The 15,267-nt window shown below is 38.4% G+C and overlaps 1 protein-coding gene across 12 annotated transcripts in view; it reads right to left on the bottom strand.

The window, feature by feature from the left end:
• Positions 1–15,267, bottom strand: part of ZMYM6 (zinc finger MYM-type containing 6) — a 45,533-nt gene that overhangs the window by 4,470 nt on the left and 25,796 nt on the right. For 11 of the 12 annotated variants that reach the window (XM_031666848.1, XM_021939256.2, XM_021939271.2 and 8 more), the window contains 3 exons: positions 13,587–13,727; positions 12,425–12,462; positions 1,028–1,181 (listed from right to left, as the gene is read on the bottom strand). In XM_031666848.1, the coding sequence (XP_031522708.1) occupies positions 1,028–1,181; positions 12,425–12,462; positions 13,587–13,727 (333 nt within the window). The remainder of the gene's footprint in view (positions 1–1,027; positions 1,182–12,424; positions 12,463–13,586; positions 13,728–15,267) is intronic. The other variant, XM_021939269.2, reaches the window with a different exon arrangement.

Below are 15,267 nucleotides of genomic sequence, written 5' to 3' on the forward strand. Positions count from 1 at the left end.
GTGGCTCATGCCTGTAATCCCAGCACTTTGGGAGGTCGAGGCAGGCAGATCACCTGAGGTCAGGAGTTCAAAACCAGCCTGGTCAAAGTGATGAAACCCCGTCTCTACTAAAAATACAAAAATTAGCCAGATGGCTGGGCGCGGTGGCTCAAGCCTGTAATCCCAGCACTTTGGGAGGCTGAGACGGGCAGATCATGAGGTCAGGAGATCGAGAGCATCCTGGCTAACATGGTGAAACCCCGTCTCTACTAAAAAAATACAAAAAACTAGCTGGGCGAGGTAGCGGGCGCCTGTAGTCCCAGCTACTCGGGAGGCTGAGGCAGGAGAATGGCGTGAACCCGGGAGGCGGAGCTTGCAGTGAGCCAAGATTGCGCCACTGCACTTCAGCCTGGGCGACAGAGCGAGACTCCGTCTCAAAAAAAAAAAAAAAAAAATTAGCCAGGTGTGGCGGCAGGCACCTGTAATCCCAGCTGCTCAGGAGGCTGAGGCAGGAGAATCACTTGAACCCAGGAGTTATAGGGAGCCAAGATCGTGCTATTACACTCTAGCCTGGGCGACAAGAGTGAAACTCCATCTCAAAAAAAAAAAAAAAAAAATCAATGCTTTAGGCACAGTAGACTATTAAATCAATTGAAAATCTAAGGGGTAGTTGGATTAAAAGTAATACTTTACAACTTTTTCAAATATAAGCTCAAACAATTTTCACAGTCATCAATACCTCAGATAAATTAGTTGTACTGTTAGCAACTGACAATTGAATTTGCAGTATTTAAAAAAAAACAGGTTAAATCATTAATGCTTTCAACTAAAACTATATGTTAGTAATTATAATAGCTTGTTATAATAGCTGGTTATTAGTGTTAATAATTATGAAAGCAATAAATTAAGTATTTAAAGTATGTGAGCCAAGAAAAGGAATGTTTTCACATTTAAGAATCTGTCAATTATTTTCTTTCCTTTTTTAAAAAACAGAAACAAACAAGCCAGAAAACAAGCTTTGTACATGGGAACACACAAGAATACATACCTGTCTGACATTCTTTGTGCTGTGTATGTGGTTTGCAAGAAGTGGCCTTGGTCTGTGTGACGGGTTTGCAAGATATGCCTTTGTTCTTTAAAAGCCTGGAAGGCTGGGAAGATTGGGAAGATGGAAATTTCATGGCCTCTGCCTGTGTACTTTCCTAGTTAAAAGCAAATTCAGAAACCGCAGAAATATTTTTTTTTAGTATCTTATCACTGACTATAATTGCTATCAATTGAAAGTTGATATACATCAGGAGAAATACAATTCCTCTGAAAGAGTGGTTGCAATAAAAAAGTCACCTTGGAAAATACACACAGATTCCTACTTCTCCCAATCAGCATTAGTTTAATTTACTGATTTTAAAAAATATTTATAAACTATAAATATAAAATTTATAAATATATATTTTTAAAATAAGTATGATCAAAACAATGAAAACAATTGTTAATCTTGCTGATTAGGACAATTGGCTACTCAGAAAAATTAGATCCAACCTCAGACCATACACAAAAATACATTCCACATCAATTAAAGATCTCAGAAAAAAAAAAAAAAAAAAAAAAAACCAAAACTAAAGTCACTAGAGAACTTTCAAATAACCAGATCACAAAGTATAACCAGATCACAAAGTATTCTTTTCTTTCTTTTTTTTTTTTTTTTGAGACAAGAGTCTCACTCTGTCACCCAGGCTGGAGTACAGTGGCACAATCTCGGCTCACTGCAACCTTCGCCTCCCAGGTTCAAGCGATTCTTGTGCCTCAGCCTCCTGAGTAGCTGGGACCACAGGTGTGCGCCACCACGCCCAGCTAATTTTTTGTATTTTTAGTAGAGACAGTGTTTCACCATGTTGGCCAGGCTGGTCTTGAACTCCTGACCTCGTGATCCACCCACCTTGGCCTCCCAAAGTGCTAGGATTACAGGCGTGAGCCACCGTGCCCGGCCGGGATCACAAAGTATTCTTAAATAAAACACAAAAGAGTCAATCAAAGTAGAAGGTTGATACATTTGAGTACCTCAAAATTTAAAACTGCTCAGATGATCCAGGATAATCTCCCTATTTTAAGGTTAGCTGATTAGTAACCCTAATGCCATTTGCTACCTTAATTCACCTTTGCCACGTAATGTAATATATTCACAGATTCCGTGGACAAGGACATGGACATCTTTGGAGGGGGCTACTATTCTGCCTATCATAATAAAGCTCTTAAAAAGTAAATTTTTTTGATCAAAAATAAAAACTTCTGTAAACAAAGGTCTTTACAAAACAAAGTTACAGGACAAACAACAGAGAGGAAGAATGTACTTAAAACATGTGTATTCACTCAGTATTTATTTCCTGAATGTTTACTACAAGCCAGGCACTGTTCTAAGCCCTGGAGATACAGCAGAAAACAAGACAAAGTTCTGCTCTTATGAGCCTTACATTCTAGAGGAAGGCACAAACAATAAACAAGTAAAACAAATAATATATAATTCTAGGTAGTGATAAGTGCAATGAAGAAAATAAAGCAGCGTACAGGAATGGAGAGTGATGGCATGGAGGAGGGGCAATTTCAAAGTAAACATCTGAGCGGAGATCTTTTGAATTATTCAAAAAAGTAAGCCATGCAAAGGCCTAAGGTCAGAAGAGTTCAGGCAGGAAGACTATAGGTGCAAAAACCCTGAAGTGGGAGAAAGCTTGGCATGCTTTAGAAACATCAACAAGAACAAGACTGAAAGACAGTAAGCAGCGGGAGAATGATACATTTGGAGAAGTAGGCAGAAACTAAATTGTATAGGATCTGGAAGGTCTCAGTTAAAAACAAAATTACGATTGTATTTTAAATGTTGATGGGAAGCCATTGGAGGTTATATTTAAATTTACTTTAAACAGAAGTAATACATAAACTCAGTGCAAAATTCAAAAGGTATGGAAGTACTGCGTTGGTGCAAAAATAACTGTCGTTTTTGCAATTAAAGTAATATATACACGAATGACTGCCATCTACCCAGGCTCAATCTTGAACACAACCACTGTTCCCAGTTTCTTATACAGTTGTTCCCCCTTATCTGCTGGGAATATGTTCCAAGACCCCCAGTGGTTGCCTGAAACCACGGATCATACCGAACCCTATATATACACACACATATGTATATATGTGTAGATATGTATACATATATGGATATATACATATATCCATAATATATCCATATATGATATATACATATCCATATGTATTATGGATATATATGCATAAAATATATGTATATACTATATATGTATACATATATACATAATATATATGTATACATATATACACACACAGATATGTATGTGTGTATATATAATTCCAGGTAGTGATAAGTGCTAAGTGTGATATATAGACACACATATATGTATATAGGGTTTAGTATGATCCATGGTTTCAGGCAACCACTATGTTGCCTGAAATATGTATACAGGGTTGTATATACATATACAATATATGTATATGTATATATGTTGTATATGTATATGTGTATACATGTACATACACATACGTATATGTATATGCAACATATAGGCAACATATATGTATATATGTTGTATATAGGGTTCTATATATACACACTATATTTTTATACCTATATACCTATGATAGTTTTATTTATAAATTAGGCATAGTAAGAGGTTAACAGTAACTACTAACGAAATAGAAAAATTATAATATACTGTAATAAAAGTTACGCGAATGTACTCTCTCTCAAAATATCTTAATGTGCTGTACTCATCCTTCTTGTGACCTGATAACTGAGATGGCTACTGACTAGTGATGGGTAGTATACACAGTGTGGATATGCTAGACAAAGAGATGATTTACATCCCAGGTAGAATGGCATGATACTTCATCATGCTACTCAGAATGGCACACAATTTAAAACTTATGAATTATTTCTGGAATTTTCCATTTCATATTTTCAAGCCACAGATAAGCGGTACTACTATATATCCTAGAGATGGTCTATGTAATTAAACAAAGTTGCTTCTGAGTGTAGCCTATTATCATCAAGATTCAGAATCTTGCTCTTGTCACTTAGTAAACTATCTTCGAGGTCCATTTACACAACGTTGTATAAATAACAGCTTGCATAGTATTCCATTATTAAATGTACCAAAAGTAATCTGAAGAATCCCTGATGAACATATCTAGGATGTTATAAATCTTTTACTGTTATAAACAATGCTACAATGAGTATGTTTAGACCTAAATTAATTCTACATGTGCTAGTTTATCTACAGAATAAAGTCTTAGAAGTGTTGTTGGTGGGTCCCGAATACATAATGTTAATTCTGATGGTACTGCCACATTGCTCTCCATAGACCTTATATCAAATTATGTGACCATTCTCAACAGATGTGGGCCTTTCCCAGTATCCTAGTCAATAGAGTATTGCCAAACATTTTGTTATTTCTCAATACGTGAAAAATTATTTTACTTTAGTGTAGTTAGGTATTTTTCACGTGTAAGCATTATTTGTAGTCCCTCTTCTGTGAACTCTCAATTCATATTACCATTTTCCTTTATCTTTTCAAAAAAAATTCTATGCATGTTTAACAGATGTGCCAAAAAATTCAAAGATTCAAATAATACACAATGAAAAAATAATTTTCCCTTTTAAAATTCTCCCCTAGTGATTCAATTATCCTTAGAGGCAACCACTATTACCCATTTATTAGTTGTCTTCCAGAGATAGTCTACACATATATATAAGTGTGTGTGTGTAGCACAAATGGCACCATGTTACACAATTTTGTGTCTTTTTTCACTTATGATATTTGAGACTCCTCTATGTATGCATATACTGAGCTGCCACATTCTTTTTTAACAACTGTGTAATATTCCATTGTTAGGGATATATACTTTGTTCAGTTTTAACTACAGCCTCAACAAGGCCACTATGTATGCCTGGACAGCAACTCCACGTGCCAGGCCATATAAATAGGTGTGAAATTCAAAAAGGGTACATTTCAGACCCTGCCCACGTAGAGCTATTTTTTTCTAATTCACACAATAACTCAAGAGTGAATACACCACGGCCCTGACCACTGGCGAAATAATTAGGTTGTTTTCAAGCTTCTGCTACTACAAACAATGCCATGATTAAAATCCTTGTACATGCTTCATTTCATAAATGTACAAAATGTATCTGAAAGATAAATTCCTAAAAATGGAGTTCCTGGGTAAATGGTAGTTAAAATTTTAACAGGTTCTACTAAATTGCCCTCTGCAGCACTTTTATCAATTTACACTTCTACTGGCAATAAGAATACCTTAGCAGCGTTACCCATCATTTTTCTTTGCCAATCTGATTAAACCATAGTTCTAACCAGCATTTCTCTCATTTTGAAGTTAAATATCTTTGCATATGTTACTTTTGCCCACTTTCCTACCTGCATTTAAAATGATTCACAGAAGCTCCTTGGGGATTTTTTGTTTTTGTTTTTTGAGACAGTCTCGCTCTGTCACCCAGACTCAAGTGCAGTGGCGTGATCTCAGCTCACTGCAACCTCTGCATCCCGGGATCAAGCAATTACCACTAGTGCCTTAGCCACCTGAGTGGCTGGGATTACAGGCGTGCGCCAACACACCCAACTAATTTTTGTATTTTTAGTAGAGACAGGGTTTCGCCATGTTGGCCAGGCTGGCCCTGAACTCCTGCCCTGAGGAGATCTGCCCACCTCGGCCTCCCAAAGTGTTGGGATTACAGGCATGAGCTGCCGCACCTGGCCCATAGAAGCTCTTTACTATTTAAAAAAACTAGATTTTTGTAACATGAGTTGTATGTAACCTTTTCATTTTGTCATTTGTCTTTCGATTTTGAAATATGGTTGAATTTCCCCATTGATTCTTTTACGGCTTCTGGGTTTTGTGACATATTTAGAAAGACTTCTACACTGTTAAAATTTTTTCCTATATTTTTCTGACTACATACTTACAATTTCTTAGGTCTTTCTCCATCTGAACTTTATTTTGGTCTAAATTGTGAGGTACAAATCTATATTTTCTTCCATGTGTCTACTCAGTTGTCACAGCATTATTTATTAAATAATCCATATTTTTCCTATTGATCTGAAATGTCACCTCTATCTTTACTAAATTCCTATATATTAAATATATGTTTGGGTCAGGTGCTGTGGCTCATGCCTGTAAAACCAGCACTTTGGGAGGCCGAGGTGGGTGAATCACGAGGTCAGGAGTTCAAGACTAGCGTGGCAACGATGGTGAAACCCTGTCTCTACTAAAAATACAAAAATTAGCCGGGCATGGTGGCACGCACCTGTAATCCCAGCTACTAGGGAGGCTGAGGCAGAGAACTGCTTGAACCTGGGAGGCAGATGTTGAAGTGAGCCGAGATCACATGACTGCACTCCAGTATGGGCGACAGGGCGAGACTCTGTCTCAAAAAAAAAAAAAAATGTTTGGGCCTATTTCTGGATTTCTCTTCTACTGAGCTGTCTGTCTGTTCATGCACCAGTACCAACTGTTTTAACTACGCAGCTTTATATCCGTAGTTTTCCTATAATTTCAATATGTAGAAACTAGCTCTTTGCCTTCTTTATTCTTTTCAGAATTTCATTGAAGGTTTTTCAGCAGAGGAATGACATGATCTGATTTGGGTTTTTAAAAGACCATTCTGGTAACAGTGTAGAGAAAAAACTGCAAAGGACAAAAATGGAAGCAGGAAGACAGATAGGTCACTGCAATAATCCAAAAGAATGATGATGCTCAGACTAAAGAGGTGGTAATGGAGGTGGTAAGAAGTAGGGATCACTGAAGAGAAGTCTGGGGGGATAAAAGGGTTCTGTTTTAGATATATTATTTGAGATGGCTGTTAATCATCTAAGTGTAAATGTCAAGTCGGCAGCTGGATACATGAAACTGGAGCTCAAAGGTCAGGGTAAGAGAAATAAATCTAAATAAATCTAGAAGGAATCAACCACCATCTAGGTGGTATTTAAAACCACAGGACTGGGCCAAGAGAAATGGCTCACACCTATATCCTAGCACTTTGGGAGGCTGAGGCGGGAGGATGGCTTGAGTCCAGAAGTTTGAGACCAGCCTGGGCAACATAGCGAGACCTCATCTCTACTAAAAATATACAAAGTTAGCCAGGCATGGTGGCATGCCGCTGTGGTCCCAACTACCAGAAGGCTGAGGTGGGAGGGCCTCTCAATCCCAGAAGGTGGAGGTTGCAGTGAGCTGAGATCATGCCACTGCACTCAAGACCCTGTCTCAATCAATCAATCAAACCACAGGACTGCATAAGTTCACTAAAAGTAATGTAGACTGAGAAAAGGGCCAAGTATGATGTCCTGGAAGTTGAATGAAGAAAGTATTTCAAAAAAGGAGGACAGAGTAACTGTGTTAAATACAGTAAATTGACTACCAGATTTGGCAAAATAAAGACTGATGGCAATATTGACAAGAACAGTTTCAATGCAATGGTGCAGACAAAAGCCTGACTGGAGTGACCTAAGGAGAGATAACAGATAAGGAGGCAGAGGCGGCAAAAACAGGCTACCTTTAGAGGAGTTTTTCCATAAAGAGAGCAGAGAAAAGGGATAGTTGCTGGAGGGCCATGGTGTTAAAAAAGGATTATTCTCAGATAAGATACAGGACTGCGTATTTTTGTGTTGATGAAAATAATTAGTTGAAAAGGGGGAAAATCCAGATTATAGAGAGACCACCTAAAAATCATTAAGAAAAAGATAATTCAACACAAAAATGGGGAAAAATTAAAAACAGGAAATAAAAGAAAATTCAAATGACCAAAAAACAGAAATATAAGCAAACCTACTGGTAATCAGTGACACACAAAATAAGACAACAATAAGATACCACCAAGCAAATTGGAAAAAAAGTTTAAATCTGACAACATTAAATGATGGTGAGGCTGTAATATATGGGTACAGTCATAACTGTTGGTAGGGATAAAAGTTGGAACAGCCCTAAAAATGAAAATGCTCTTTGACCTAACAATTCCACTCTTCCATTTCTACACATCTACACACACAGAAGGAGATATATACAAGGATATTCACTGTAGCAGATTTTTTTTTTATTTATTTATTTATTTAGAGACAGGGTCTCACTGTGTCACCCAAGCTGGAGTGTAGTGGTGTGATCTCAGCTCACCGCAGCTTTGACCTACCTCCTAGGCTCAAGCAACCCTCCCACCTCAGCCTCCTGAGTAGCTGGGACTACAGGAATGCACCACCACACCCAGCTAATTTTTTGGTATTTTTTATAGAGATGAGGTTTCATCATGTTGCCCAGGCTGGTCTCAAACTCCTGGACTCAAGTGATCCTTGGCCTCCCAAAGAGCAGGGATTACAGGCGTGAGCCACCACACTTGGCCCCAGAGATTTTTTTTTCTTTTTTTTTTTTTTTTTTTGAGACAGGGTCTCACTCTGTCACCCAAGCTGGAGTGCAGTGGTGCAATCAAGGCTCACTATAGCCTTGAACTCCTGGATTCAGGTGATTCTCCCATCTCAGCCTCACAAGTAGCTGGGACTAGATGCACTTGCCACCACCTCGCTAATTTTTTGTATTTTCAGTACAGATGGGGTTTTGCCATGTTGTCCAGGCTGGTCTCAAACTCCTGAGTTCAAGAGATCTGTCCACCTTGGCCTCCCAAAATGCTGGGATTACAGACATGAGCCACCGCGCCTAGCTGCAAAGATTTTTAATAGTGAAAACCTGGAAACGATCTAATGTTCATCAATAGGGCAACGGATAAATAAAATGTGGTACCTACAGGCAAAATATTACTATAATCAACAGGAATGTACCAAACCTACTCAGTATCAACATGGATAGATATTTTTAAAAACAATATTAAATATTTTCCATGGATCTGTAAATATGAAAGATTACAAGACCATCTAAAAGAACACACACTAAACTCATAATAGTAGTTGCTTCCAGGGATGTAAAAAGGAGATGAACTGGTAGCAGTGATTAATTTTTTAAAGAAGAGAAAAAGGTAGGGGAAAGAAACTGAGCAAATAAACCAAATCTAACAATGGTTAATTCTGGATGGTGGGAATATCATAGAGCAGGGGTTGGCAAACTATGGCCTGTGCACCACGTCCAGCCCACCATCTGTTTTTGTAAATAAAATTTTACTGGAACATAGCCACGCTCACTCTTTCATGTATTATTTATGGCAGCTTCTGCACTACAATGGCAGAGGTGACAGAGTCTACAGTTGCAACCATAGAGCCTGCAAAGTCTAAAATATTTACTATCTAGACTTTTAAAGAAAAAGTTTGCTGAGTTTTACAGATTTTCCTCTTTGTAGTTTCTGTATTCTTCACCTTTCCCAAAAATTTAAAACCATTTAAGTAACTTGAGGGAGATTCACAACAAAGTTCTCAGAGAAACCAAGAAAAGATTCTAAAACTGTCAGGTTTTTTTTTTTTTTTATGTTGTAAGAGCACTACATTATTTATTATTAGGCTTTTTATAGACTAAAGTAAAAATATTAATCAAACCTATTCTGTAACATAGTTTAAATGACTGGTGAATTATAGAAATACTCCACATAGGGGCCGGTCACGGTGGCTCACACCTGTAATCCCAGCACTTTGGGAGGCCAAGGCAGGTGGATCACGAGGTCAGGAGATCGAAACCATCCTGGCTAACACAGTGAAATCCTGTCTCTACTAAAAATACAAAAAATTAGCTGGGCGTAGTGGCGGGCGCCTGCAGTCCCAGCTACTCGAGAGGCTGAGGCAGGAGAATGGCGTGAACCCGGAAGGCAGAGCTTGCAGTGAGCTGAGATCGGGTCACTGCATTCCAGCCTGGGGGACAGAGTGAGACTCCATCTCAAAAAAAAAAAAAAACAAATACTCCACATAGGAAAAACATATATAGGGCAGCTACATGAAATATGAGGTATAGGTTCCTAAAAAACTAAATAATTCAAAACTAACATAATTCAAGACTAATTATCTCATATATAGAGAGGAAAGAAGCATTCTCAGAGTACATAAATCTATAATTAATATAGAATGTTTTTATGAATACATGTTAATACTAATATATAATAATACATTAATATCTTGATTATACAATTGTGTGGTTAATAATTAATGTACAACACAGTGATTTATTATGTAATTTTAAAATATAATTTAACGCACAATACATAATATTCAAATAAATACCAAGTTAACTTAATGACAGTTCATTATCTAATGTGGTATGCTGCTTGAAAATAATTAAGGAGAAATTACTATCATCTTCCAATAACACAAATAATGAGAGGGTTACGAGACACTAAATTAGGACAAGCTATCTCTCCACATTTCAGTGAAGGCTGGTCTGATTCCTTGGAAGACTTTTGCTAAAGAATGAATCTAATGTAGCTTGAGAGTTTTTCTTTTTCTTTTTTTTTCACTGACGATTTCTTGGTATGCAGACACATTTTTCATCTTTAGATTTGCCACCACGAACAGCAATCCACATTTAGCTCACCTTCAAAAATAGTAATTGCTGCTGAAATATGGTCAAAAGCCTATGGCAGTCACTTTACTGTCAGTTGTGCCCAAGGCCCGGCTTGACTGCTAGGACCCTCTTCCAGCTGCTTCTATTTTTCTAATTCTAGCAAGACTTCCTTTATTAATCCATGGGGAACAACCCAAGCAAATATTCAATATCCTCTTCAGGAACTCTATGCAAATCTACCTTCTGTTCTACTTGCACAGATTCCTTATTAGCAGGTGTTATGTTGTTATGTTGTCTTCCAAGTTAAAGCCTCTTTAAATTATGGTAAGGCTGAAATGTTTTGATAGCTTTGGAGTTAGCAGATACAGCTTGCCGGCTCATTTTTATATTCCTAAAACCTTGGTGAGCTTTAAAATTGGAAAGCCAGCCATGACTTGTAGTAAACCTTTTGTCTCACTGTCACCTCTTTTCAAATCAAAATCAGAATACTCATGCCTTAGCATAGATGATAGATTGCCCTCAGGGGTGCATTATGGCAGCATTGATCTTGCAACTTGTGTTACCAGAACTTTTTCCATTTATTCCATTATCAATGCCTGGTTATAATTTTTGTGAACTAAGAGGCATACCTGCTTTAATACTGCTTTCGGTTTTTTGAGCACTACCACCAATATTCTGCAGGGTACACTCTCCTAAATTAATAGCATGAGATATCACAGCAGTGGTTTGGTCATCTTCATAGATTTTTTTATCACATCTAACTTTTGTTCTAAAGTTATTAAATTTGGGGCACATTTTTTAGCACTAGCACCACCACTTAATATAATGGCATTTATATGATATGATATGATATGAAAAAAAGTTTTAATTATCTCAAGAGCAAATTTAAGACAGCAGCACAAGCTGGGCGCCATCGGCTCATGCCTGTAATCACAACAGCTTGGAGGCTGAGGCAGGAGGATCACTTGAGGCCAGGAGTTTGAGACTAGCCTGGGCAACATAGCAGGACTGAGACTCTATCTCAACAGAAGAAAAAAACAAAACAAGCTGGGCGTGGTGGCAGACACCTGTGGTTCTAGCTCCTCAGGAGGCTGAGGTAGGGGATTGCTTGAGCCCAGGATTTCAAGGTTGCAGTGAGCTATGATCATGCCACTGCACTCCAGCCTGGGCAACAAAGCAAGACCCTGTCTCAAAAGAAAAAAAAAAAAAAAAGGCATAACAGTCATCAAAAACATTAACCCAAGAACTGATACAGTATCATGTGATACTAATAAAGAATGACGGGAATTTTGTTTTCCTGCTAAAGTGATGCTGATACAAGGCAACAATGCCATAATTTGCAGTCAGCCTGCCAGACTTGAAAGTATGCATTTCTTGAACATTTCTTTTAATTTTGAGAAGTCTCACAATATTTCAAATTTGAGACATAATTCAAAGTTGCATAAAACAGGACTACACTGAACTTTCGAAACTTAAAAGGAAAATACTTGAATATAGTAAAAGAGAAAAATAATGTAGTTTTGTTATTTCCAACCAAGTAGAATTAACAAGAATTTAAATAAATTAAAGAACCTGAATATAAATAATAAAATAAATCAAGAATGCATTCTTACTAATGATCTAAGATTAAACTGTAAGATTCAAAACAAAAGCGCACAATATATCACTTCACTTTTTTAAAAACTAAGCTTGCCACTATGAACAGCAATCCACGTTTACATCATCTTCAAAAACAGTAATTGTTGCTGAAATATGGTCAACAGCCTATGCCAGTCACTTTACTGTTAGTTGTGCCCAAGACCTAGATTAATGACTAGGACCCTCTTCCAGCAAAAAGAAAAGTATTCGGATATATTAGAATGCTATATCCAAAGTGAAAATAAGCCCAAGTGGCATTATCAAGAAAAGTATTAACAATCAAACTCACATCTTGAATGATCTTTGCTGCCTCTTTAGAAACTGCACCTGTTGTAAATTAAAATAAACATTATTATCCTTAGAATATACAGAAGTAAACACTGAAACTGAGAAGTTACTTTCCTCCCATTAAGCTGGGCTAGAGTCTAAACCAGAATTTCTCAGAAACATGGTACAAGGAAACTGCATCAGTATCACCCAGGGTGCTTAATATTGGTAAGGACTCATGGGCCCCAAACCCATCCAACTGTATTAGAATCTCTGGCAGTAAAGGAGTAAATATTAAAATAATTTGGGCTCCTAAAAAAATATTACTTCCTGGGGAGTGTCTCCGAACCTTCTATGGCTCAAGAGCCTGCCTGATTAAAAAAAAAAAAAAAGAAAAAAAATTAGCCCGGTGTGGTGGCCTGTAATCCCAGCACTTTGGGAGGCCAAGGTGGGAAGCCAGGAGCTCCAGACCAGCCTGGTCAACATGGTGAAACCCCATCTCTACCAAAAATATAAAATTATCTGGGTGTGGTGGCAGGCACTTGTAAACCCACCTACTCAAGAGGCTGAGACAGAAGAATTGCTTGAACCTGGGAGGCGGAGGTTGCAGTGAGCTCAGATTGCACCATTGCACTCCAGCCTGGGTGACAGAGTGAGACTCCGTCTCAAAAAAAAAATTAAAAATTGAAAAAACAAAAATAAAGACACTTCCTTTCCCATCCACACCACCTTGCTTGCTACCCACTCCCCTGAGGTGGGGGTAGGGGGGCGGCGGGAGGGGGTGCATGTTCCCCTACATCACATAAAGAAAGGTATTACCAGTAAGAACTACCGGCCAATGGCTCACACCTGTAATCCCAGCACTTTGGGAGGCCAAGGCAGGTGGACCACCTGAGGTCAGGAGTTTGAGATCAGCCTAGCTAACGTGGTGAAATCCCGTCTCTACTAAAAATACCAAAATAGCTGGGCATGGTGGCAGGTGCCTGTAATCCCAGCTACTCGGGAGGCTGAGGCAGGAGAACTGCTTGAGCCCAGGAGGCAGTGGTTGCAGTGAGTTGAGATCGCGCTATTGCACTTTAGCCTGAGCAACAAGAGTGAAACTCTGTCTCAAAAAAAGAGAACTACTTAGGCTAGACAACACTCACTTCTATGGCTTAGCCAAATGTCATTATATCAAGTCATACCTTTTAAAACACTGTTAGTGTTCCCTGTAGATAAGGTAGCAGGTATTTTTGCCAATGACACCACACTGGTTATAACTGGTGTTGTATCTGTCCTTGCAGAAGGGAGCTCCATCACAGCAGTTTTCGCTTTAGAAATATTTACTGATTAAAATAAAAAGTTAAGACCTGGAATAAGCAAAAGGGTCTCTCTCTCATACACACTCATACTCACACACAAAACCCTGTTTAGTAACTAGGTTTTCAAGAAGCAATACAAATATCTGATTCTGTGTAATGTTAGGTTGGGTGACTCTGGTCAGATTAGTGTTCATTAGGACTTAAAGAGAGTCCAATTCTATAAAACTATAAACCTCAAATGACATTTAACAGGTAGAAATACAGGTGTTGGATGCAGTGGCACCAGCCTGTAATCGCAGCTACTTAGGAGGCTGAGACAGGAGGATCACTTAAGACCAGGAGTTCAAGACTAACCTGGGCAACATAGCAAAACCTAGTCTCAACAACAACAACAACAACAAAAAGGTATTAGCTTCAGGATTCACTGGGCTGTTCTATTAGTAACTATTAAAACTCCTAGACCTAAGCGTGCATCAAAAAAAAAATTAACATGACAATTTTTATAAATAAGTTAATGAAGGAGCTGTCCAACCCCATAACACTGGTTTTCTTAACCCATATTATAAAATGAATATTCTACTACCAACTTGACTGGTTCTGGGGAATGGAAGGCTAACACAAAAGATTAGCACAAGGCATTTATGATTAAGGTAATCATTAATTAGGCTGCAAAGGCAGGCAATGGCCAGACTGCAAGGAGCCAAAGCTCTGTCAATTAGGTAGCACTCCAGGCTTTGATCAGAGAACATAATACCAAGCGGCTTTTTTTCTTCTGAGAGGCAGAATATCGTTCTATTGCCCAGGCTGGAGTGCCATGGTGTGATCTCGGCTCACTGTAACCTCCGTCTCTCGGGTTCCAGTAATTCTCATGCCTCAGCCTCCTGAGTAGCTGAGATTACAGGCACACACCACCACACCTGGCTAATTTTTGCATTTTTAGTAGAGATGGGGTTTCACCACGATTACCAGTCTGGTCTCGAACTCCTTGCCTCAAGTAATTTGCCCGTCTCAGCCTTCCACAGTGCTGGGATTACAGGTGCGAGCTACCGCGCCCGGCTACCAAATGTTTTTAATCTAATACTGAGAAAGAAATATTTAGGAGAGCTACTTTATGAATACACCATGGATCTGTCTACTCACCTGAATATTCTGACCACATTAGCTGTCCTACTTGCAAAATTATTTTATTCTTAGCCAGGATCAACTTTGCTACCCATGTAGAACCGGTCTATTTTGTATTTTCTGAGATAATTAATGTGTTGTTCTTTTCTTCTTGCCTATAAGCAAGCTCTGAATCAAATTTTACACTAGTCACAGCAACTGTATTAACTATACTCTCCCTTTGTTTGCCCTGATTTTCTATTTTTATTTCTGGTTTATGAACTAAATAGTATATATCCCTAGTTTAAGTTATTTATGGACAGATACATTCAATCAAAAGCAATCAAATACAAGTTTCCGGCCGGGCGTGGTGGCTCACACCTGTAATCCCAGCACTTTGGGAGGCTGAGGCGGGTGGATCACGAGGTCAGGAAAAATTAGCCAGGCTTGGTGGCTGGCGCCT

The sequence above is a fragment of the Papio anubis genome, chromosome 1 (assembly GCF_008728515.1).
Source record: "Papio anubis isolate 15944 chromosome 1, Panubis1.0, whole genome shotgun sequence".
NCBI classification, from domain to species: Eukaryota; Metazoa; Chordata; class Mammalia; order Primates; family Cercopithecidae; genus Papio; species Papio anubis.